This window comes from Moschus berezovskii, chromosome 20 (assembly GCF_049115385.1).
Source record: "Moschus berezovskii isolate FMDL1 chromosome 20, NW_MosBer_1.0, whole genome shotgun sequence".
NCBI classification, from domain to species: Eukaryota; Metazoa; Chordata; class Mammalia; order Artiodactyla; family Moschidae; genus Moschus; species Moschus berezovskii.
The window spans coordinates 51,513,453-51,536,771 of NC_142479.1; the positions used below are offsets into that span (position 1 = coordinate 51,513,453).

At 43.7% G+C, this 23,319-nt stretch overlaps 2 protein-coding genes and 4 non-coding genes across 6 annotated transcripts; 1 reads left to right on the forward strand and 5 right to left on the reverse strand.

Annotated features, from left to right (window-relative positions):
- Positions 1–1,713: 1,713 nt before the first annotated feature.
- TRNAC-GCA (transfer RNA cysteine (anticodon GCA)) lies at positions 1,714–1,785 on the reverse strand. The gene has a single exon. It is a non-coding gene; the product is annotated as a tRNA-Cys (tRNA).
- Positions 1,786–2,579: 794 nt separating this feature from the next.
- SPMAP1 (sperm microtubule associated protein 1) lies at positions 2,580–5,618 on the reverse strand. The gene is made up of 3 exons (XM_055396847.2): positions 5,347–5,618; positions 3,789–3,888; positions 2,580–2,758 (listed from the first exon to the last, which is right to left on the reverse strand). Exons 1-3 carry the CDS (start codon positions 5,551–5,553, stop codon positions 2,601–2,603), a joined length of 465 nt encoding a protein of 154 aa, XP_055252822.1. The 5' UTR covers positions 5,554–5,618; the 3' UTR covers positions 2,580–2,600.
- Positions 5,619–8,544: 2,926 nt separating this feature from the next.
- Positions 8,545–12,979, reverse strand: RPL23 (ribosomal protein L23). The gene is made up of 5 exons (XM_055407728.2): positions 12,908–12,979; positions 12,237–12,320; positions 11,818–11,946; positions 8,784–8,897; positions 8,545–8,671 (listed from the first exon to the last, which is right to left on the reverse strand). The coding sequence occupies exons 1-5, from the start codon at positions 12,918–12,920 to the stop codon at positions 8,589–8,591; spliced, it is 423 nt and encodes a 140-aa protein (XP_055263703.1). The 5' UTR covers positions 12,921–12,979; the 3' UTR covers positions 8,545–8,588.
- LOC129544834 (small nucleolar RNA SNORA21) lies at positions 12,070–12,205 on the reverse strand. Its single transcript, XR_008683578.1, has one exon. It is a non-coding gene; the product is annotated as a small nucleolar RNA SNORA21 (small nucleolar RNA).
- Positions 12,980–18,676: 5,697 nt separating the features above from the next.
- TRNAC-GCA (transfer RNA cysteine (anticodon GCA)) lies at positions 18,677–18,748 on the reverse strand. Its single transcript has one exon. It is a non-coding gene; the product is annotated as a tRNA-Cys (tRNA).
- Positions 18,749–21,787: 3,039 nt separating this feature from the next.
- On the forward strand, positions 21,788–21,859 carry TRNAC-GCA (transfer RNA cysteine (anticodon GCA)). Its single transcript has one exon. It is a non-coding gene; the product is annotated as a tRNA-Cys (tRNA).
- Positions 21,860–23,319: the final 1,460 nt, after the last annotated feature.

The window sequence follows — 23,319 nt, forward strand, 5'->3', positions numbered from 1 at the left end:
ATTTAATACAAAATTTTTATTTAATTATTTTAAGCAAATAGGAAATAAAGGGTAGCTTCCAGGACTGAAATTAATAACTTATCATGCTCTCTTCTTACAGTGGTTTCTTCATGGAGGAAAAAAAAAGTATGGTCATAATACATTCACTGTTATACCCAAACACCGCTCCAATTCTGGGGTAATACCTCATGTTGTCAGACTTAGTGAGATAAGACCATCTTCTCCCCTTCATTGGAAAAGGAAATGGCAACCCACTCCAGCGTTCTTGCCTGGAGAATCCCGTGGACAGAGGAGCCTGCCGGTCTACAGTCCATTGGGTTGCAAGGAGTTGGACATGACTGAGCGATTAACACACTTCTCCCATTCATGGAGGAAAATGACAAACGTGATTGGCTTAGCCAATCAAATGCTTCCACTTGGCATTTTCAAACTTGAGAAACTGTCCTGGAGATGTAGGTGCAGCTGGAACAATATCCACAGCACAGTGATGAATGTCTAGAGTTGGTGGCACCATCAGCAGACACTTCTAGGTACAGGACTGAGCTGGATTTCTAAATTATATCTAGAAAAAGTAGGTAGGTCTTTTTATTTTTTATTTTATTGGAGTATAGTTGATTTACAATGTTGTGTTAATTTCTGCTGTACAGCAAAGTGAATCAGTTATACATTCTTTTCCCATATAGATTATTACAGAGTACTGAATAAGTTCCCTGTGTGGTGGGTCTTTTTAAAAGCTATCTCTTTCTTGAGCAATAAAGTGCTCTTGCTCTAAATGGCTATGTGCAAATGTGTGAACTTCCATTAGACTGAAAGTGAAACCATTTACCATAGATTGGGACTCGAACCCAGACAAAATCCATGGTATCTGTTTTCAGGGCCTAATAAAGCTCGGGTTCTTGATGTGTCATCACAGAAAGAATTCAGTGAGAGACAAAGTGATAGGTAAGAAGTGGATTTATTCAGATTCAGAGAGAAACACACTCCACAGACAGAGTGTGGGCCATCGCAGAAGGCAAGCGTGGCCATGAAATGTGGCGTAGTTGTTTTTTATAGGCTGGGTAATGCTAATGAGTGGGAGGATTATTTCAACTATTTTTGGGAAGTTTCCAGGATTTGGGCCACTGCCCATTCCTTGGTCTTTTAACAGTGACTTGGAACTGTCATGGCACCTCTGGGTGTGTCATTTCACTTCTGATTGAGGATCAAGGACTAGACTTGTCTGCCATCTTGGTCCCATTTGATTCTAATCAGTTTATGTTGTGTCCTTAGGCTATGTCATTCTCTCAAAAGTTGTGTCCTTCTTCCTGTTGGAAAAGTTCAGGAAAGTTGTTTGTAAAAGTTGTTACAAAAGTCCTGTTTCTCTCCTGTTACAAAAGTTCCCTAAGGACAGCTGCCCTCTTTCATTCTTTAATTCACCTCAGCCTTGTGTGTAGTAAGCCCTCAACTATATATGTTATACCAACATCTTTATCTTTATTCTGTCACACATCATAAATTGTAATCACAGCTCTCAGATCTAAGAATTTCCTCAGGGACTTTGTCTTAATTGAAGACCAGTGGAATCCTCCAGGGATTTATCCTCAGTGGTTGTTTGGAATATGGGACTAACTAGTTTATCTGGACAAGAATCCCTTGGGAGTTCTTGTCTTCCTCCTCTAGTCATCCTTGGGCTGGGAGTGAAGTATTTAATGGAAGTAAAATGGTAAAGCAGGAAGGGGGCACCCGGATTTGAACCGGGGACCTCTTGATCTGCAGTCAAATGCTCTACCCCTGAGCTATACCCCCACTGCAGCCTATTGGAGGTATCTTCCTTGTCCACTTACGGTGACTCAGTATAAGCAGTTTCCACCCACTGTAGAATTACTGCAAGCTTTGTATTCTAAAGCTCCACCCACTTTGTATCTGTAATCTGCTTTGGCTTTTTTCTTGGCCACCAATAAAAGGGGTGGGGGCACTTGAAAACTGACACAATGGAAACTAGCTGAAAAAGAAACTGATAATAACTAATAGCATAAATAAAACTACTAATAGCATTAGTAGAGAAAGCTTCCACAAACACCTTATTACTGTGTCATGATCCTCAACTCCAGATATCACCCTGTTCATCCCCTGCCTGATGAGTTGAGGGTGGGAAGGAGGAGGAAGACATCAGTTCTTTTGGATGGGATGATCCGGAAAAATCACGAACTTCTCAGGACAACCAACATTCCCTGTGGCCACGTTGCCTGCTCTGTTCTTGACGGAAACAGTAGGTAGCTTCTGACCTGGGCCTTCCTGATGCCTGGGAAAGAGTTTCTGAGGGCTTAAGTAGTGTACTTCCTCCTTATATAGGGGAGACCAGAGGCTTCTCCTTTCAAGTCTGGCACTCTATTTACATGGAATTTAAGGGCACAGACTGAGACACCCTTTCCCCTCCCACCTCCTCCACAGGTAAAGAAGCTGAGGGTGGAGAAACTAGCTTTCCCCTTCCCCCAACCTCAGGGATGAAACAGCACACTGAGGCACTTACACAAAAGTTTTAATATAAAATAACACTGAGAGTTCATATACACATCTGTCTTAGAAATTCAGGTGGAGGAGCATGAAGAGAAGAGCTGCTGTTAAGAGAGAGGGAACCGGGTGATCTCTCCAAAGACAGATGGGCAGTAGCGAAGGGCTGGGGTGTTCCGGCGATAGCCAAACCGACCATTGAACCCCTGGGTTGCTTTCAGATTGGTATTATAGTGGTCATGCCCGGTCACTTGCTGGAGAGAATGCCCTTGGGGGACAGAGAGAGAGGCCTGAGCCCGTATTCAGCCCCTTCTTGTTTTCCCTACTCCCATTGGGCTGGTATAGGAGGCTCACTCAGTTAGAGTCACTGTGCTCCCATGTCCCTGCTGAGTCCTGAAGAGCCAAGGGTGGATGAGGTGGAGGAGACAGATGGCATCCTGGAAACCAGTCCTCATACTAGGGGTAGCATGCAGAGGGAGCATGAGGGAGAAGAAGGGCCAGAAACTTCTGGGCTTGGCTGAACTTGCCTTGCACCCTGGAGAACTGAGAAGATTTTACCCTTGTATCTGACCCATCTGGAGAAAACAGATGAGCTCAATTTGGCCAATGGTGCGAGGTATCATGTGACTAGGTGGGGTAGGAGGAGGGCTTACCCTGCCAGAAAAACAGCTCTCAACTCTCCCTTTTGCTACTGCTGCTAAACTGGGCCTGGAGAGTGAGCAGGACACAGTCTGCTCTGGGAGCAATGAGAACACAGGCTTTCCTTGGAAAAGGTGTGATTTCAATCTCAGCTCAGCCCTTCTTGGTGATGGTGGTGGTTTCGTTGCTAAGTCATGTCTGACTCTTGCGACCCCATAGACTATAGCCTGCCAGGCTCCTCTGTCCATGGGATTTCCCAGGCAAAAGTACTGGGGTGGGTTGCCATTTCCTCCTCCAGGGGATCTTCCCAAAGCAGGGATTGAACCCATGTCTCCTGTATTGGCAGGCAGATTCTTTACCTCTGAGCCACCAGGGAACTCCAACTCTCTTTAACAAATCATTTTAACTCTCTAAAACTCAATTTCCCTGGCTGTAACTTGAGGATATTCTGAGGATAAAAAGCACCTGACATAATAACTATCAGGGAGCACTGTAACACCATCTGCTCACGCATAAGAAGAAAACTGGAGGATTCAGTCAGTTGCTGGGTCTCTTTCCCTTCCAGATCTCTTTAGAACCCAGTTCCTCTCACTGTGGAAGGCACACCCACTCTTCCCTGGTGAGATCGTGATGAGATTGGAAAGGGAGGTGGCACTTGCCTGCCCCTGCCCAGTTTCTCCTGTTGAGGTATCTCTGTCCTTGCCCGAAGATGTGGAAATAATCCACTATCCAGCCATCCCTTCCTGTACCGCCGTGATCCTGAGAGTGAGAGAAAATGCAGAAGACTATCAGCCACGATGCCGAAAAACAGCACAGTCCAACCCCTGCCTCCTGGCTTGCTGGGGGAGGGAGAGGTCACAGCCCAGGGGTAAAAGGGCCAGACTGATTAAATATACTTAGTGACCTATTGCCTTTCAGCAAGATGCATTGTAGTTTGGTAGTTACAGGTTCAGTGTCTAATGCCAGAGAAAGTGAAAGTGTTAGTCTCTCAGTCCCATCCAACTCTTTGGGACCCCATAGCCTGTAGCCTCTATCCATGAAATTCTCCAGGGAAGAATTCTGGAGGGGGGTAGCCATTCCCTTTGCCAGGGGTCTTCTCAACCCAGAGATTGAACCCAGGTCTTCCACATAACAGACAGATTCTTTACCGTCTAAACTATCAGGGAAGACTGATTCTAATTCCAGTTCTGCCCCTAATAAGACCTTAGGTCAAAGACACAGCTTTTTTGGAGTTCAGTTTCCTCAACAGTACTTTGAGGTTGAAGTGAGACATAAACGGGCCTCAAATAAAGGGCCTGGCAAATTTCAGTAAACACGATCTTCATTTAAATGAAAATAATACCTACCACAAAGGGTGGTTGTGACGATTACAGAAAACTTACAAAATGGAACATAGTAAGTTTCAAAAGTGTGTACATCGTATTATTTTTCAAATTTTTAAGTTCTGGAGTTTTCCCCCAGTTTCTGTTTCCTTCTGTTATAAATATTACATGAGTAGCCAGCGAACACACCCAAATATGGCACACACCGATGTGGGTCCGTAGGCCTATACTGAACACACATGCGCACACACAATCGCCTGGGACCACTGAAACTCCGAGGTGTGTTCACAGAATAACCCGCATTCAGTCCTCCTCTCCCCGTGTCACTGATATGTATTGATAGTCACAAATACTGGAAGCAAAAGTGTTGAAAAAAAAAGTGGAGCCGTCAGTCTGTAATAGCCTCGGAATCTTTGATCCCCGTAAGGGGGATGTGCAACAGAGTAGAAACGAGGCCTGGGTAAGTTGGGAGGTTTCCTTCCAGTCTGTTCAAAGAAGGTCGCATTACGTCACCGGACCGAGGGCACCTCGCCTAGTGGGCCTCGGAGGGTCGGGCTTTGAGAATTTGCGGCGGGAGATCACCCCACAGGGTGAATCCGTGACGCCAAAAAGGACAACGAACCCGATTTCTTTGGCAGAGGCTTGCAGAGATCTGAAATGAGATCATTCACAGATTCAGGCATGGAAGGTGAGCTCAGTAAGTTCGCGCTCAACACCTGTCTCCTGCCTCCAGCAATTCTGGAGTTTCATCGAGAAAGCTGAGAGGGTGCAAATCGGGCACCCTCTGTGGTGGTGAGGGCGCTGGCATGAGACGTCAGGATCTGGGAAGTCAGCCCGCCACCTGGGCCAAGCTCTGTGGGCGCAGATAGCCGGGTCCTACGCGGGGCTCGGGTACCTGATCAGTCTTCCGCAGGATGGGCGGAACCACGCGGCTCCGGAAGTACCGGCGGGAGTGGCAGTCCTGCTGCGCGTTGTAGGGCGGGATCGCCGACCAGAGCTTGGGGCTCAGGTGCTCGTACGAGCGGGCCATGGTGCTCACGGCCACCCCATCCAGAATGAAGCCCTTCTCCCGCCGCAGAGGACACGCGCAAAGATGCGCCATCCAGACCACCGCAGCCTCCGAGGGCTTTTCTTTTCTGGCAGAAGCGGAGTGTCCTAGGTGGAGGCTCCCCGGCACATTGTGACGTGGAATTAAACATCACGTAGGCGTCACAGTAGAGGACACAAACCCTATTGTCCCCCTCCTACGGGGCAGCCTCGCAGGGATGTAGGGGTAGTTGCTTGCATGATCCCGAGGTGAGGGATGTGTAGGAGGGAACTATGCAAGAGGAATGAGAGATTGAAGAGAAGGGGGATGACTGAACGTGGCTGTCAGCACAGTCGGTCCCAACGCCCCGTGCTCCTTTTAAGAGCAAGGTTCTCGGCTCCCACGTTGTTATATACATTTCCCAAACCCAGTTCCTTTGAAAAGCCTGAACCCTGAATGAATCAGTTCAGACAGCATCTACTTCCAACTCCCATTTTACAGAACAATAAGTTGACACCACCCTTATGGAAGAAATTGAAGAGGAACTAAAAAACCTCTTGATGAAAGGGGAGAGTGAAAAAGTTGGCTTAAAGGTCAACATTCAGAAAACTAAGATCACAGCATCTGGTCTCATCACTTCATGGCAAATAGATGGGGAAACAGTGTCAGACTATTTTGGGGGGCTCCAAAATCACTGTAGATGGTGATTGCAGCCATGAAATTAAGACGCTTACTCCTTGGAAGGAAAGTTATGACCAACTAGATAGCATATTAGAAAAGAGACATTACTTTGTCAACAAAGGTCCGTCTAGTAAAAGCTATGGTTTTTCCAGTAGTCATGTATGGATGTGAGAGTTGGACTGTAAAGAAGGCTGAGCACCGAAGAATTGATGCTTTTGAACTCCGGTGTTGGAGAAGACTCTTGAGTCCCTTGGACTGCAAGGAGATCCAACCAGTCCATCCTAAAGGAGATCAGTCCTGGGTGTTCACTGGAGGGACTGATGTTGAAGCTGAAGCTCCAATACTTTGGCCACCTCATTCAGAGTGGACTCACTGGAAAAGACCCTGATGCTGGGAGGGACTGGGGTCGGGAGGAGAAGAGGACAACAGAGGATGAGATGGCTGGATCAATGGACATGAGTTTGGGTAAACTCCAGGAGTGGTGGACAGGGATGGTGATGGTGATGGACAGGGAGGCCTGGCATGCTGCAATTCATAGGGTCACAAAAAATTGGACACGACTGAGCGACTGAAGTTGAAGCTCAGCAATGTTGGGATACTTCCTAATTCATTTAATGGCAGATCCAGAACAAGAACTTACCTCCTGACTTCCAGTATATCCACTTAAATCACTTCTCCCCTCCCTACCCAATTCTTTTCACCAGCTAATACACCTCCTTCTGATAAATTTAAAAACCCAACAAAACAGTAAGTTGACATATATTACCATACTTTTTCCCCCTGGTTAATTTTGTGTATATAATAGGATATAGCAAAACATGAACAATCATTTTCTCCAAATAAGTGATTTTTCTAGTTTATTTCCCCAATTTCCCTTTATATAGAGGGGTTTTACAAAGGGCCTTAAACAAATTCCTCTTCTCCTCATACAAACTGAGGTGCTATTATTTCACAAATGAGGCAACTAATTCAGGAATTCTTTTGCTACTAGTTTTATTGTGCTGGTTGTTTCGCCGCTGTCTGACTGTTGTAACCCCCAGGGACTGTATGTTGCCAGGCTCCTCTGTCCATGGGATTCTCCAGGCAATACTGGAGTGGGTTGCCATTTCCTTCTCCAGGGCATCTTCCCAACCCAGGGTGGAACCTGGGTCTCCTGCATTGCAGGCAGATTTTTACCCAGTGAGCTACGAGGGAAGTAGCTTTTACAAAAAGGTTGCATTATACCTGCTTCCCTGGTAACTGAGTTGGTAAAGAATCAGCCTGCAGTGAAGGAAACCAGGGTTCGATCCCTGGGTCAGGAAGATCCCTTGGAGAAGGAAATGGCAACCCACTCCAGTATTCTTGCCTGGAGAATCCCATGGACAGAGCATGGCAGGATACCGTCTATGGGGTCACAAGATTCGGACACAACTTCCCGAATAAACCACCACATACTTGTACATAATCACTGGTCCTGATGTATCAACTTAGCATGTTTAATCTTTTTACACTCCGGCAAGTCTTAATAAATCAAATGTGAAATCATAGGAAGTCTATAGTTTGTGACACTGTCATGTTTTGGCTCTTGGCAACCCCATGGACTATAGCCTGCCAGGCTCCTCTGTCCATGGAATTTTCCAAGCAAGAATATTGGAGTGGGTTGCCATTTGCTCCTCCAAGGGAATCTTCCCCAAGGTATCAAACAGATCTCTTGTACAACAGGCAGTTTCTTGGAGTACCTGGGGGCTTCATGTCACATTAAAGACCTGAAATTCACCAGTCTGGAGGATGAGGTAGGGGAGAGACAGATCTATTGTACAAACTTTACTAGATACATGAACACAAACTAGTGTAAAAATCCTCTCCCAACATCTTTAGGCCAGATTACTGATCCAAACCAACTGAGTGCTCATTTCCCAAGCCCCGAATGTCACCTAAATCAACTCTCATGGCTTGGAGGAGGAAAAAGGGTATTAGCCTGCTGTATTAACATTCTATCATTTATTCTCAAGCTACAGTTTGAAAGATGTATGCTGTCAAAATAGTTTTGAAACCAAAAAAAAAAAACTTGTAGATATTAACAACTTAGTCATCTTTCAAGCGAACAATTACCATGTGTTACATGCACCAACTTACCCAAAGAAAACCTGTAACTGCAAAGTGCACATTATATACGTGTGTACCCCAAAGGGTGTCCCTATTCACATTCCTTGAAGTCCATGAGTGTCCAGGATCTGACCATACATTCTACCTTATCTCAAATACCTTTCTAATTGCAGGGCAGTTACCTGGGGTAACCTGTAACCAAACAGTATATATCATTTTTGTAATTTAAGAACTAAAAAATTCAGGTAAGGATTAGGTGGTATCAAGAGTAACACGTAGAAACAAACAGAAGGGCAAGCATTGGGAGCAAATAATTTTTATTTTTTTACAAATACACCGAAGAATCATGCAATGCTGCCAGCATTGGATGCAATCCTGGGCCACAAGTCTGCACACTCCTTTGCAACTGGTCCTGTGATGGCAGAACCTGCACAAAAGAATGAAGCAGCACATAAGCTCAAAGGGTCCTTTCCTTGCACACTTCTTGAATTCAATCATCAAATCTCAGAAGCTGAACAAAGATGTGGATTCTTTCTTACCTTTCATCTCGCCTTTATTGTTTACTATGACCCCTGCATTATCTTCAAAATAAAGAAACACACCGTCTTTTCTCCGGTATGACTTTCGTTGTCGAATTACCACCGCTGGATGTACTAAGAGAGAAAAAAAAAAAACAGTTGTCATTAAACCTGTCAAGCACCAATGTCACCATGAGAAAGAGGTTTACACCTTGTCGAGCTTCCTAACATTCCCCATTTGGACAGAATGCATCCTCATTAGCTTCTTCATTTCTTAAAATCAAGTGTGAAAGACAGAATATCCATCACCCCTTAAAGAAAGACCTTACTTCTAAGTTCAAACTGTAAGCATTTCCTTACAAGCATGAATCTGTATTCTGGGAGTACAGATCAGCAACACACCAACAGGAAACTTGTTAAGCACTTTCTATACATTTCCCTACTTCGTACAAGAGGTAGGTACTGTTAAGATCCCAATGTCAGAGAATTGGGAAACAGACCTTCCTCAGACTAGAGGCCAAGCTAGTAACTCATTACACAATAAATATTCATCCTCATTTCTATCAAGACCTCCAAGTACAAACTTTGACATAAAATTAGCACTTTATGCCATTCTAACTGCAAGTATGTGTTTTAATCAGCAAACTTGCAATTAACCTAAATATCTCATGGCACATGCACAGAACACAATCACTTTAAATGATTATACATTTCTATAATTTTTTATATCCAAGATAATCATCTGTGAAGCAAGAATGAGTTATGGGAATGAAATGGTCTTACTTACATTGGAAAATAGGACATGCAACAAAATACAAAAAACGATCATCTCTTGGAGGCCTAAGAGTCAGGTAACAGAAATTCAACTTGTATTTATTTAACTCTAGGTTTAACTTTTTGAGAAACTGCTTTCCAGGGTAATAAGTAACTTTTTAAAACCTACCTGCTCTAAAGTGAATACTTTTCCAGATATTCGAAGCATCGACTGCACTTGATAGAACTAGAGTCCAACAGACCTGAATTCAAATCTTGACTGACAGTAGTTTGGAGACCTTGAACAGGTTATGCAATCTTATGACGTTTAAGTGTTCCTCTTGCAAACTAGGGATAATAGTTAAAATTTCTATATTTAAGATGTGGTGGTTTAGTCACTAAGTTGTTTCGGACTTGTGCGACCCTGACTGTAGTCAAACAGATTCCTCTGCCCATAGGACTTTCCAGGCAAGAATACTCGAGTGGGTTGCCATTACCTTCTCCAGGGAATCTTCCTGACCCAGGGATCAAACCAGGATCTCCTGCCCTGAAGGCAGATTCTTTACCAACTGAGCTACCAGGGAAGCCCCGTATTTTAAGATGAGACGGGAAACAGGATTTTTTTAAGGACAGGGATCCTGGCTATCCTTGAAGCAAGTACTGTGTTCACATACAGTTTTTTGAGTTTTTAACAACGGGATACACAGAGTGACAGGTGATGCTGACTGAGACTCTCCACTGGACCCTCATGTATTTAACAATTCTCACAAATGAATCTAACAAATAAATAAGATCATATGAATCCAGGATTCTGGATTTCCAGTCCTGTCCCACATTTCTGCACATTATAATGTGCAGTCTAAAACCCACCTGTAACTTTTAGCTGACCCTCTGTATCTGCTGATTCAACCTTAGGTTGTGTGGTACAGTAATACATATTTAGTGGAAAAAAAAAATCTGTGTTTAAGTGCACCCGTGCAGTTCAAACCCATGCTGTTCAAGGGCTAACAGTATCATTTAGAAGAAACAAGGCCCAAAGAATAAAGTAACAGAGTTGGAAAGTCAGACCTAGTTTTAAAACAAGAAGTGTTCTCTGGTCTGTCCCACAACTGATTGAGACAGACAGCATGCCCTGCTGCCATCTCACCCACAGTGATGGACAACTGCTCTGCTCTTCCCTGACAGCTTCCCAGGCCACAGACCAGACCCCGCAAGTGTTCTAGGAGGACAGCCTGTGCAGTTGCATGGTGACCCTGATCAACACACTGCTTTATCAGTGCTTAACTGCAATGGTTATTCTTCACCTACCAAGTCCCCAAGTGCATACTAGAGGTCAACAGAGCTGGAAAGTCAAGTGCATTGAATATCAGAAGCTGTAAAGCCAAACAGTTCAGCATTGTCTCAGCCCCAACCCCTAATCCATACATGTAGTGGGAAAACTTTTTGGGGTGGTCCACAATTAGGCAACAAGCAGCCTCAGGTTTCAGTTTCTCTCAAAGAGATTTAGAAGTAACCATACTGAACTTTCGTTCAGTCACAACCCTGAGTTAATCTCATCTATGTATCATTGAAGTGAAGTCGCTCAGTCGTATCCGACTCTTTGCAACCCCATGGACTGTAGTCTACCAGGCTTCTCAGTCCACAGGATTTTCCAGGCAAAAGAGTACTGGAGTGGGTTGCCATTTCCTCTCTCCAGGGAATCTTCCCGACCCAGGGATCGAACCCAGGTCTCCCACATTGTAGGCAAATGCTTTACCCTCTGAGCCAAGAAACTTGCCTGGGGTGATTCAGGTCTTAAGGCTGCACTCTCACCTGGTACCACCTAGTCTATAGCCAAGGAATCAGCAACTGAAAACAATTACCTGCTCTCACAGAAGAGACAACCCTAAATGTCACATACAAAAATTACCACCTGGATCCAAGGTTATTTGGGAAAGGGGAGAGAATGGGGTAAGGAGAGGTGTCAAGAAGGAAAGGAGCAGAAGACAACTAGAATTAGAATATTCCAGATAGGGAACATCTGAGCCACAAAGGAAGGAATATAAGTTGGAACAAAAAAACAAGAACTAAAAGGAGACAGCTTGAGAAGGAATCATGTAGATGGACTGTAAATCCCAGTAGGACAGGGCTCTTGCTTCTACTTAAGGTGTAGGTATGTGAGACAAGTCTATTAACTATTGTTAACTAGATCAAGCTTTAAGAGGCCCTGAGAATGGCAAAATTACTGTTTTATTTTTCCAATAATGAGAGAAATCTTTCAACTGTCCATAGACCAAAAGGAGAATTCCATCTCTCTACTCACCCTTCTTTCTGAGCTCTGGTTTGCCTTTCTTGACTGTGGCCATCACCATGTCACCCACACCAGCAGCCGGAAGTCTATTCAATCGTCCCTTGATCCCCTTCACGGAGATGATATATAGATTTTTGGCTCCTATAAAAGAATGTAAACAAAAATGGAGACTACTTTTGAGGGCCAATCAGGCAGAGATGCGATTTCCAAACACCACCTCCTCCACTCGCACTCCCAAGCAGATAGTCCGCAATAGGTTGAACACCTTGTCACACCACCGATTGAAGCAAAACAACACAACATGCTGCCGCTTCACCCAAAAGCGGTGTTTTCACTCTGCCCTTTCTGGACGGCTCAGCGGGTCATCAGCAAAAGGCCCACTGAGTGCTTTTAAAAGGGTGAGTATGGCAGGGGGCAGCCGAAGGTCTCACCTGTGTTGTCAGCACAGTTGATCACGGCTCCAACCGGAAGACCCAAGGAAATTCGGAATTTCGCACCAGAGGACCCACCACGTCCTGTAAGTAGGAACGGAAACAGTAGAGAACACTGCCCAGTCATGGTTCGGAGTCCCTTTCACATGCTTAGAGTAGAAGTTCACTCGCGTATGCTTTGGGAAACGGCACACTGTAGATTCGTTCTCTCTAGGAAACCACACACTCCCTGCCCCATGTGCCACCCAGTTCTCAAGGCCAATAGCCAAGTCCTCACTACCACAACATTAGACTGAGATTAACTGGCCTGGAAGACTCAATTCTCCACCCAACTTTTGCACCACGCAATTCTTCCTGCAGGGTGGGAGACTGCACAAGCCGCCCACGCTGGGGCTTAAGTCAGTCCAACCCCAGTCCCGTTACTGCAGCGGTGACGCGGAGTGAACCCGCAGAGTTCGATCTAGAGTCACGACTGGATCCTGCCAACTCAACCCTCCAGCCGGCCCCGTCACTTTCAGGGGCTCTCCCGGTGCTCTCCCGATGAACCCTGCAAGCCCTCTCGGGCCTCGAGCAGAGCAAATCGCCCCAGCTGCCCACGGCCGCCGCTGCCGGCAAGGCCAGCAGTCACAGCGCAACAGATGGCGAAGGATCTTCCAAAGTCAAAACCTCACCTCGCTTCGACATCTTGAAGGCCGGAAAGGGACAAAAAGGAAGTAGATACAAAGGACACTGGGATATGAACTCCGACGCCCCGCCCAATCTGGGCACGTGACCCGGAGTCTGCGCAATCCGCCTCCTTCCCCAGGGCGCTGACTTATTACGTCATAAGTGCGGGACGTCGCCTAGAGCTCGCGATACAAAGTGAGCGGTGTAGGGGTTGAGAGCTGCAGAATGAATGATATATACCCAGAGTACATTCAATAGGAGCTTGGGACTAGTTGTTTGGGACACAGAAACATTGGTTTAATTGATCGGGACACTATGTGCCAGGGACTTAGATGGACACTAGAGATTCAGAAATGATTAAATGGCCCGCAGAGAACGCACGGGCGTTGCGGGCGAGGGTTAAAGAGCTGGAAACGGTTTCATTAGGATGTGATACAACTGAGAGGTGCCATTGTAGGCCTACAGATAATTCCATATTGTGTGTGCTTGGTCCCAAACCCACTTGTATTTTCTGTATCTTGCTATATTCATCATTCTTTTCATTGCCTCAGGCTTTCCCGTTCTTCAGGCTTCTTTCTGTCGATGCATTCATTCAAATATTAAAAGACTCCTGATTCCAGATTCTGTCCTGGGCATAGGCTAGACTCAGTTCAGTTCAGTTGCTCAGTCGTGTCCGACTCTTTGTGACCCCATGAATCACAGCACGCCAGGCCTCCCTGTCCATCACCAACTCCCGGAGTTCACTCAAACTCATGTCCATCGAGTCGGTGATGCCATCCAGCCATCTCATTCTCTGTCGTCCCCTTCTCCTCCCACCCCCAATCCCTCCCAGCATCAGACTCTTTTCCAGTGAGTCAACTCGTCGCATGAGGTGGCCAAAGTATTACATCAGAACAAAACGGATCATTCTTGCCCTTATGAAAGTTACATCCAGTCAGGTTGGTGATGAAGGTGGATATTAGATACTGAACCATAGACGTAATAATGGCAGCATATAGTGTGTTAGATACTGATAAGTACTATGGGAAAAAAAGTAGAAAAAAGAGGAATCTGGAAGTGGAAAGAGGGGCAAATTGCAGTTCAAAATAGAATGGTCAGTGTGGCTTTATGGAAGAAGTTGACATTAGGGCAAAGATTTTGAAATGAGGGAGTTAGCAATTTGATTGTCTAAGAAGAGCAATCCAGACAGTCCTCAACCAATGTGGGATTGTGCCTGAACAATGTGAGGACCAGCAGGGAAGCCAGGAATGACTAGACAGAGTAAGTGAAGCGAAAAGCAATAGAATGAAGGTCAGAAGTAATGGAACTGGATCATGTAGGGCTCTGTACATCACTATGGACTTTGACATTTACAGACTGAATTGGAAATCATTAAGTTGTAAGCAGAGGAAGGAAATGATCTAACTAATATGTCAGAAGGATCACTCTAATTGAGACTAGACTGTGGGAGGGAACACAAAGATACAAGTAAGAAGACCTATTTGGGAAGCTCTTGCAATAACTCAGAAGAGAAATGGTGGTGGTTTGGACCAGAGTGGTAGCAGTAGAAGTACTGTAATGTGATCAGATTCTGGATATATTTGGAGACAGAGCCAACAAAATGTGGGATGAAGAGAAAGAGGAGAAAGTTTCCAAAGCTTTAGTTCTGAGCAAGTTGCCATCAACTGAGATGGGGAAAGCTGTGAGAGGAACAGCTTTGGGGGTAAGAATAGCAGTTCAGTTTTGGAGATGTTGAATTAGATGTCTGTTAGACCAAAAAAGAGAGATTTCAATAGCAAATTGGACATATTAGCCTGGAGTTCCAGAAAGAGGGAGATAGAAATTTGGGAGTTGTCAGCATATAAGTAAAGCCACAATAGTGGATGAATTCAAAAAGAAGAAAGGGTAAATAAAAGAGACTAACCTCTGGAGCACTTCAACATTAAGAGGTCTCTTAATCTATACATTTATAAATCGTCCTTCTCACTCTTAAATCCTTCACTTGCTCCTGCCAGTTTCTCTAGCTACCTGTTTCTCTCTCTCCACTTAGCCGAATTCAATGTGTGTCTGAATATATGATTTCATTCTCATTTTTGCCTCTCTTGATAAATGGAACCACCATCCATCTAGGTGTGCCTCTGAGATTCCTGCCCAAGTTCTCTTCAGTCTGCCTTCTCAGTGTCTCTCAAGTCTATCCACTTCTATCTCCTCTACTAACACTCTGGTCAAGCCACCTCCATCTCTTGCCTGAACTACTTCTGAAGCTCCATAATAGGTCTCTTGGCCTCTATTTCTCCATCATCCATCCACTAAGTGTTCATATAATGGCCAGAAATAATTTTTCAGAAATGTAAATATTACTATGTCACTCTCTTGAAAACCCTCCAATGGTTTCTGTACTCTTAGAATCAAAGTTAAAATCCATATCATGGCCTACTGGGCCCTGACCTAGCATTGTCCTACCTCGTAACCTCATCTTGCACCACGTTCTCTCTTGCTCTGCAGAGTTGGCCTTTCTGTCCCAGATACCATATATGCTCCTGAATAGCCATAGGCCTCACACATGCTTGGCATACTCTACCCTGTCTACCCTCATCTTGTATTTTTACATGATGTAAAGTGTTAAGACGCTTACTCCTTGGAAGGAAAGTTATGACCAACCTAGACAGCATATTAAAAAGCAGAGACATTACTTTGCCAACAAAGGTCCGTCTAGTCAAGGCTATGGTTTTTCCAGTGGTCGTGTATGGATGTGAGAGTTGGATTGTGAAGAAAGCTGAGCGCCGAAGAATTGATGCTTTTGAACTGTGGTGTTGGAGGAGACTCTTGAGAGTCCCTTGTACCGCCAGGAGATCCAACCAGTCCATTCTAAAGGAGATCAATCCTGGGTGTTCATTGGAGGGACTGATGCTAAAGCTGAAACTCCAGTACTTTGGCCACCTCATGCGATGAGTTGACTCATTGGAAAAGACCCTGATGCTGGGAAAGATTGAGGGCAGGAGGAGAAGGGGATGACAGAGGATGAGATGGCTGGATGGCATCATCAACTCGATGAACATGGGTTTGGGTGAACTCCAGAAGTTGGTGATGGACAGGGAGGCCTGGCGTGCTGCGGTTCATGGGGTCGCAAAGAATTGGACACGACTGAGGGACTGAACTGAACTGAAAGTGTTACATTTTTACATCTATTGATTTTTTACAGATCTCAGCTTAAATATCTTTTTATTAGAGAAATTTTACTCTGACTTCTCTTAAGAGGTATTTTTTCATAATACTGTTTATTTCAGTTCTTAAATATGTATTTCATGACTTTGCTGAATGACTTCCCACCCCCACAGTTAGTCTATGTGTTCCAGTAAAAGCTGAGTTCATGTTTTTTTGTTATTGTTGTTCAACAGCATATCCCCAGCATTCAGCATAGGGCCTGGCTCAATAAATACGTGGCAAATGATTGCTGAAGAAATGAAGTCTACCTCAGTGGTTTCCATATGTCAGCATCCTGGCATGAAGGAATTTTCATCCTTCTATGGCAAAATTAGAAATATTTGAAAAATACTGTGTTTCTCATAAAGCTGCATTTGCTCAATTGAAAGGATTATCATCCTTCATCTTTTTTGTTGTTAAAAACATTCCTTTAAATCCTACGTCAGCTTTTCACCATCTCAACACTGCCATCTCTGGGGTAGTTTCACTGGTCCATGAAAATCAGAGCTGCGAAATGATCTGTCTTTACTTCTTTACTTCCTGGGTGCATACATTCCTTGAACCTCTGTAATCTAGTTTATTTCCTCACTATATGACTGAAATTATACTAGAAATTATGTATATGGATAAATTATACTAGAAAGTTCATCGTGACCCACTCTTTCCGGAATCCAAGGACACTCCTCAGTCTTTATCTTACTTCACCTCACATTGTTGCACACTGGGACCAGTCCCATCTTCTTAACACTCTTCACCTATGGTTTCCAAGATGCTAGTAATAATAGAAGTTACTATTTATGGAGTGTTCTTAAATGCTAATCATGGAGTTAAGCATTTTATACCAATGTGATTTCTTGAATCCTCCCCACAACCCTGTGACTTAGGTATCTCATTTTACAGATAAGGAAACTAGGAAATAGAAAGATTAAGTGTTTTTGTCCAAGATCAAACAAATCATGAAAGGTAGAGGTGGAATGGTATCCTGAATCTGACTGATTCCAAAGTACAGGCTCCAAGCCACTATGCTATATTGCTCTCTCCTTACTCATTGCCCCTTCTCAGTGTATTTCTCTGAGTGATCACACCACCCAATACCTTCCATTACTATCAAATAAGCTGATAACTCCCAATTCTGTATCTCAGCCTAAGACATTTCTGCTTAGCTCTAGCTAACATATGGAAACAGTGATAGAGACACCTCCACAGGCACTTCAGACTGACACATCAAAAACCAAAATCAACTTTTCCAGAAATTTTGTTTTTCTGCCTGTATTAGTTGTCTTGGTTTGTTACTTAGAGCATTGGTTCTCAAATATTTTCATCTGAATATCCTTTACATTCTTAAATTATTGAGGACTCCAAAAAAGTTTTGTTTTATAGTTGTATCTATCTACTGACAGTCACCAGATTAGAGATTTAAATTGTGAAATATTTAAAATGATCCACTACCTGTTAAAATCAGTTACGTTCAGTTGTTCAGTCATGTCCGATTCTTTGTGACCCCATGGACTGCGGCATGCCGGGGTTCCCTGTCCATCACCAACTCCTGGAGCCTACTCAAACTCATGTCCATTGCGTCCATGATACCATCCAACCATCTCATCCTCTGTCGTCCCCTTCTCCTCCTGCCTTCAATGTTTCCCAGCATCAGGGTCTTTTCCAATGAGTCAGGATGCCAAAATATTTGTAGCTTCAGCTTTAGCATCAGTCCTTCCAATGAATATTCAGGACTGATTTCCTTTAGGACTGCTTGGTTGGATCTCCTTGAAATCCAAGGGACTCTCAAGAGTCTTCTCCAACAACACAGTTCAAAAGCATCAATTCTTCGGTGCTCAGCTTTCGCTATAGTCTAACTTTCACATCCATACATGACTACTGGAAAACCATAGCCTTGACTAGACAGACCTTTATTGGAAGGGTCTGCTTTTGAATATGCTGTCTAGGTTTGTCACAGTTTTCCTTCCAAGGAGCAAGCGTTTTTTAATTTCATGGCTGCAGTCACCATCTGCAGTGATTTTGGAGCCCAAGAAAATAAAAGTCTGTCACTGCTTCCATTGTTTCCCCATCTATTTCCCCTGAAGCATTTGCCTTCGGATGCCACGCTTTTCATTTTTTTGAATGTTGAGAAAATACATATGCTTAAAAAGAATTGCACTTAAATTTTAAAAATAATGAGAAGAGCGGCTTGGATTTACATCCTTTTAGAAATTTCTTTGATATCTGACTAAATGAAAGACATCTGGATTTTCATGTTTCCACATTTAGTCTGTTGTGACAACATGTAGCCGCTGGAAAGCTGTATGCGTGAATGGACAAGAATGAAACAGGTAAGGAAGTGCGAAGTAAATTCTTTTTCCCTATGTGGAAAGAGTCTCACAGGCAGACATGGAAGAATTCAACTTCTAAACACAGATTGGAACCCCGTTGGGTGGACCGGAAATCCCTTTAGTTGGGTGTTGACCTTTTTAGAATGTGAGACTCACAGATGCCTGTAGTTGACCAATTTCTGTATTCCCAGAAAACTCTGACAAATGACCAAATATTTGCTACCTATTTTGTTGAGGTGGATAAGGGTTAAAAGTAAGGACGCAAGGGGGCACCCGGATTTGAACCGGGGACCTCTTGATCTGCAGTCAAATGCTCTACCCCTGAGCTATACCCCCTCTGCTGGTGAAAAGGAGATTACAGTTTATTTGTAGTGTTTATGGGCGCAGACGTTGCCTTGGTGATTAACAATAGTTTGATATGTGTATGACCAACTCTTTCGGGTTTCTCAGGTTGATGCTTAAGGACCAAGAGAAAAGGCAATCCAGACCCAAACGGACCCAAATGGTAAGAGGGAAGGACGGAAAGACAAAGTCCAGTCCAGCCAGACACACTGTGGGGTGTGCGATAGGATTTCTCTCCTCCAACAATTACAACCTCTTATACCTCTGACATCTGGGAATTCTTTAAGTCTAATTTCTATCCTCCCTGCCTGCATCCCAAGTTGTACTGAATCCTCAGCCTATGCTTTGCGCACGAGAAGTGCTTCCCTTGTCTTTCCCAAGGTATCTCCCGCATCTTGAGTCTCTTCCACTCGCTTTGCTCCTTCAAACATCAATAGATTTCCCCTAGGTTGGAAAATCCTCGCTTTAGCTATGATCACCGGTCCAGTTTTTCTTTTTCACTACCAAATATTAAGAAAGTCTTTGACTTCATTTCTGTCATTATCAACAAGCTTTCTTCACAGTTCTGTTACTCTACATTTACTTTCTCGACTGTCAGGAATTTTTCCCCCTTGGCATCTGTATCTTGTTTCCCCAATTGACTAAGTTCCTGGAGGGTAGGATCACGTTGCTTTCCTTTTTGTATTCCTCACAGTAGTTGGCAGTGTGCCTGATTCACTACAAACCTGGTGGTACCTATCAGCCAAACCTCATTAAACTCAAACTCATTCAACTCAACTATGGCATTACACCAAGCTTGCACCCAAGCAGTAGAATGTTGTTAGAGGAGCGCTCAGAAGTCTGAGCCACTCCACCAACCTGAAACAGGCTCCGTGTCTATTACTCCTCCACCACTGACTGACTAGATTCACTTTCTCACTCTCTAAAATGATTATTTCACACACGTTCTCCATTCTCAAACCTTCTACATCTTATCTTTCCTCCTCAGAGAATGCTGGCCTCTTCCTTTTTGGAGAACATCAGAGCCAGTCAGAAGTAGGATTGTGCTGATAAAAGGCTAATAACTGGTTCCCCAGGACCTGATTTGTAGGATTTGCCAATTATCATAGCGTAAAAACGTCCATCTGCTAATTTCAAGTGAAATCAACTGGCTTTAAAAATTCTGGAAAATTTAATAATTGGTTCTCACAAGCCGGTGTGAGTCGAATCTAGCGCACTTCTGGGATTGATTTTTCACCAGCTACCAGCTATATACTGCTGCTGCTACTGCTGCTAAGTCACTTCAGTCGTGTCCGACTCTGTGCGACCCCATAGATGGCAGCCCACCAGGCTCCGCCGTCTCTGGGATTCCCCAGGCAAGAATACTGACAACTCTTCAAATCACATTTCCAATCCAGACATGTTTCTGAACTTCAGAAATAACTAGATCTCTAGGTGCATACTTAAAATCTTCTATGTCTGTTGGGCACCTCAGACTTAGCATATTGACCTTATACTATAATGTGAAGTCTATGAAGCTAGGGGGCTTTACTTAATTACCTTTGTTTCAGAGTTTTAAAAAGAAACTCTTGAGGATTTTTTGTTGTTGTAAATTTACTTCTTTCTCTGTGTTATCTCAGGAAATCACATGCACCCAGGTAGTGAAGTCAAAAAAGAAGAGTCATTCTTTTTAAAAAAAAATTTTTTATTAAATTCCATGGACAGAGAAGCCTGGTTGGCTACAGTCCATGGGGTCGCAGAGTCGGACACCACTGAGTGACTAACATGCGCAAAACGCATAGTTAATTTACAATGTTGTGTTAGTTTCAGGTATACAGCAAAGTGATTCAGCTATATATATATATGTGTGTATATATTATAGTTTTCCATTATGGTTTATTACAGGATATTGAATATAGTTCCCTGTGCTATATACAGTAGGGCTTTATTCTTTATTCATTCTATATATAATAGTCTGCACCTGCTAATCCCAAACTCACAAGCCATCCCTCCCAGCACCTTGGCAACCACAGGTCTGTTCTCTATGTCTGTGAGTCTGTTTCTGTTTCCTGGATACATTCGTGTCATATTTTAGATTCCACAAATAAGTAATATTATACGGTATTTGTCTTTCTCTTTCTGACTTTTCTTAGTATGAAAATCTCTAGGTCCAGCCACAGTGTTGCAAATGGCATTATTTCATTCTATTTTATGACTGCTTAGTATTCCATTGTATATATGTACTACATCTTTATCTAGTCAATGGATATTTAGGTTGTTCCCATGTCCTGGCTGTTGTGAATAGTGCTGCTATGAACATAGGGGTGCATGTATCTTTTAGAATTATAGTTTCATCCCTAGGACCAATGCAGCAACCAATTCCTTTAACTGGAATGCCCACTCCCAACAGATGGGCAAATGGCTGTCTCTTTCATGTCATCCATGTCTTAACTCCAAAATCACCTGTGAAGAAACTTTTCCCTGACTATGCATCTTGAAATACCCGGTTGTACCTCCCTAACACATATCTTGTCTTTTAGTCATTTTCCTTATTCGTTTATTCATTTGTGCACTTTTCTATTCTGTCTCCATTTGATTTTAAAGTCAGTGAGAATGAGAACCTTTGTATCTCTTTATTGAAAGTACGCTCTGCACTTACAAGGGGACACATAGTAGTTGTTTCCTAAAAATAGAGAGGGACCACTAGAGAACATAGCCAGGGAAAGTCTCTCAGTGGACATGTCTGTTCAACTGGTGCTTGCATTCTTTTTAGAGAGAACAGGAGAAAGGATTCCTTACTCAGTTTTGCAAGAAACTCTTCTCTGACTTCTTAGGGTGAAGAGATGAGTGGGATCGTGGATAAAGAATTGAACTTAGAAAAGTTCACATATTTTCAAAATTCCATGTTTTTATTAGGTCTTTTAATGTTGTTCCTCGTTATTACTATTCAATATCTTATAGCAAGAAGAAACTGATTTTGGAAAAAGAATTTTCAGGAAAAAAAAAAAGTCTGGAATGGATGTAAAAAGCATTTACTAGGACACTGCCAGCAGAGGGGGTATAGCTCAGTGGTAGAGCATTTGACTGCAGATCAAGAGGTCCCCGGTTCAAATCCGGGTGCCCCCTTCCCTGATTCTCCATTTTTCACAGTCGCAAGTTAACACAAAGTCAGAGGTGTGTTCTGAATCCAAAACTTCCTGGAGATTCTCAGAAAATACTCTTAACCCTGAGAAGTAAAGAGAGTCACAGGGGAATGACTCTACCACTTTTCTGGTGAGCACTCTGACCCAGTGGCAAGAAAGCCACCCCACCTGTACTCTCAGTAGGTAGAAAGAAGGCTGAGACCTTTCCAGTTTGAGATCCTTCAAGACTTACTGGTTTAATGTTAATCATAATTTCTTTGGAGGGGAAGAAATGGAATGCCTGAGCAGGGCAATATTATTTTGCCTAGTTCATAATAGTGGCAAAGTCACAGCACAGATTTAAGATGAAAAGTGGACAGCTTTCGCCTTCTTTATATTAGCTCAAAGGCAGGGTTTTGGCCTGATAAACCTACAGGTGGAGTTTGAGGCCTGGTGTCCAGGAACAGGGTGAAAAATTAGCTATTTCTCACCTCTGAGCTTTGAACGGCACAGCAGCTCTGCTTAATCACCATGTTCAGCTTCACAACTTGTCTCACAGCAATGCATGCTCAGTCACTCAGTCATGTCCCACGGTTTGCTACCCCAAGGATTGCTCCTCAGCCAATGGGATTTCCCAGGCAAGAATACTGGAGTGGATTGCCACTTCTTTCTCTAGACACTAACAGGGCCGTGGGGAAAAAATATTAGAGTAGTATTCCCCTGGGGCCCTGAGGGATGACACAACCAAATTCCAAGTTTAAAATACCACAAATTCCCCCTGACTCAAGAACCATTCCTCTCCCACTATCCTTTCTTTTTCCTTTTTTTGGGCAAAACCTAGTCGAGAGGGTCGCTCTTGCTCCCTGATCTTTTTCCTTGGACCCAACAGTGATAACCGCCAGTCACGCAGTGGACAGTTATCTGTCCCCATCTTTAGCTTATGAAACTTAATGGCATTGTATTATTTGCTCAGTGGTTCTCAAAGTGTGGTCCAGCAGCATCGACACCCCCTGGGAATTTGTTAAGAATGCAAATTCTTGGGGTCCCACTCTAGGCCAAGAATATCAGAAACTGGTAGTTGGGGCGGGGTAGTGTTTTAAGGAGCTCTCTACTTAATTCTGACACACACTCAAGTTTGAGAACCACTACATTAGTTTTTATCAGTTTATATCAGGACATAACTTTATTTTTGTAAATTAAAATGAGCTTTTGGGTCGGCATTGACCATTTCCACATTTTCAAACTGCTTTCACTGTGCTGGTGCTTTGAGCAATAAGGAAAGGTGCTTAGGGCACGCTCTTGTCACCGGTAATAAAGAAAGTTGAAGTTTGGAGAAAATCTGTATCTGTGGGTTCTCTTCTCCTGACCCACCCCTACCCAAAATGAAACATCAAGTTGGGGGAGTCTTGCCTCCTGAACCAGCGCCTGGAACCGCCTTACACGACTGAGGCTGCCGCCGGTGAC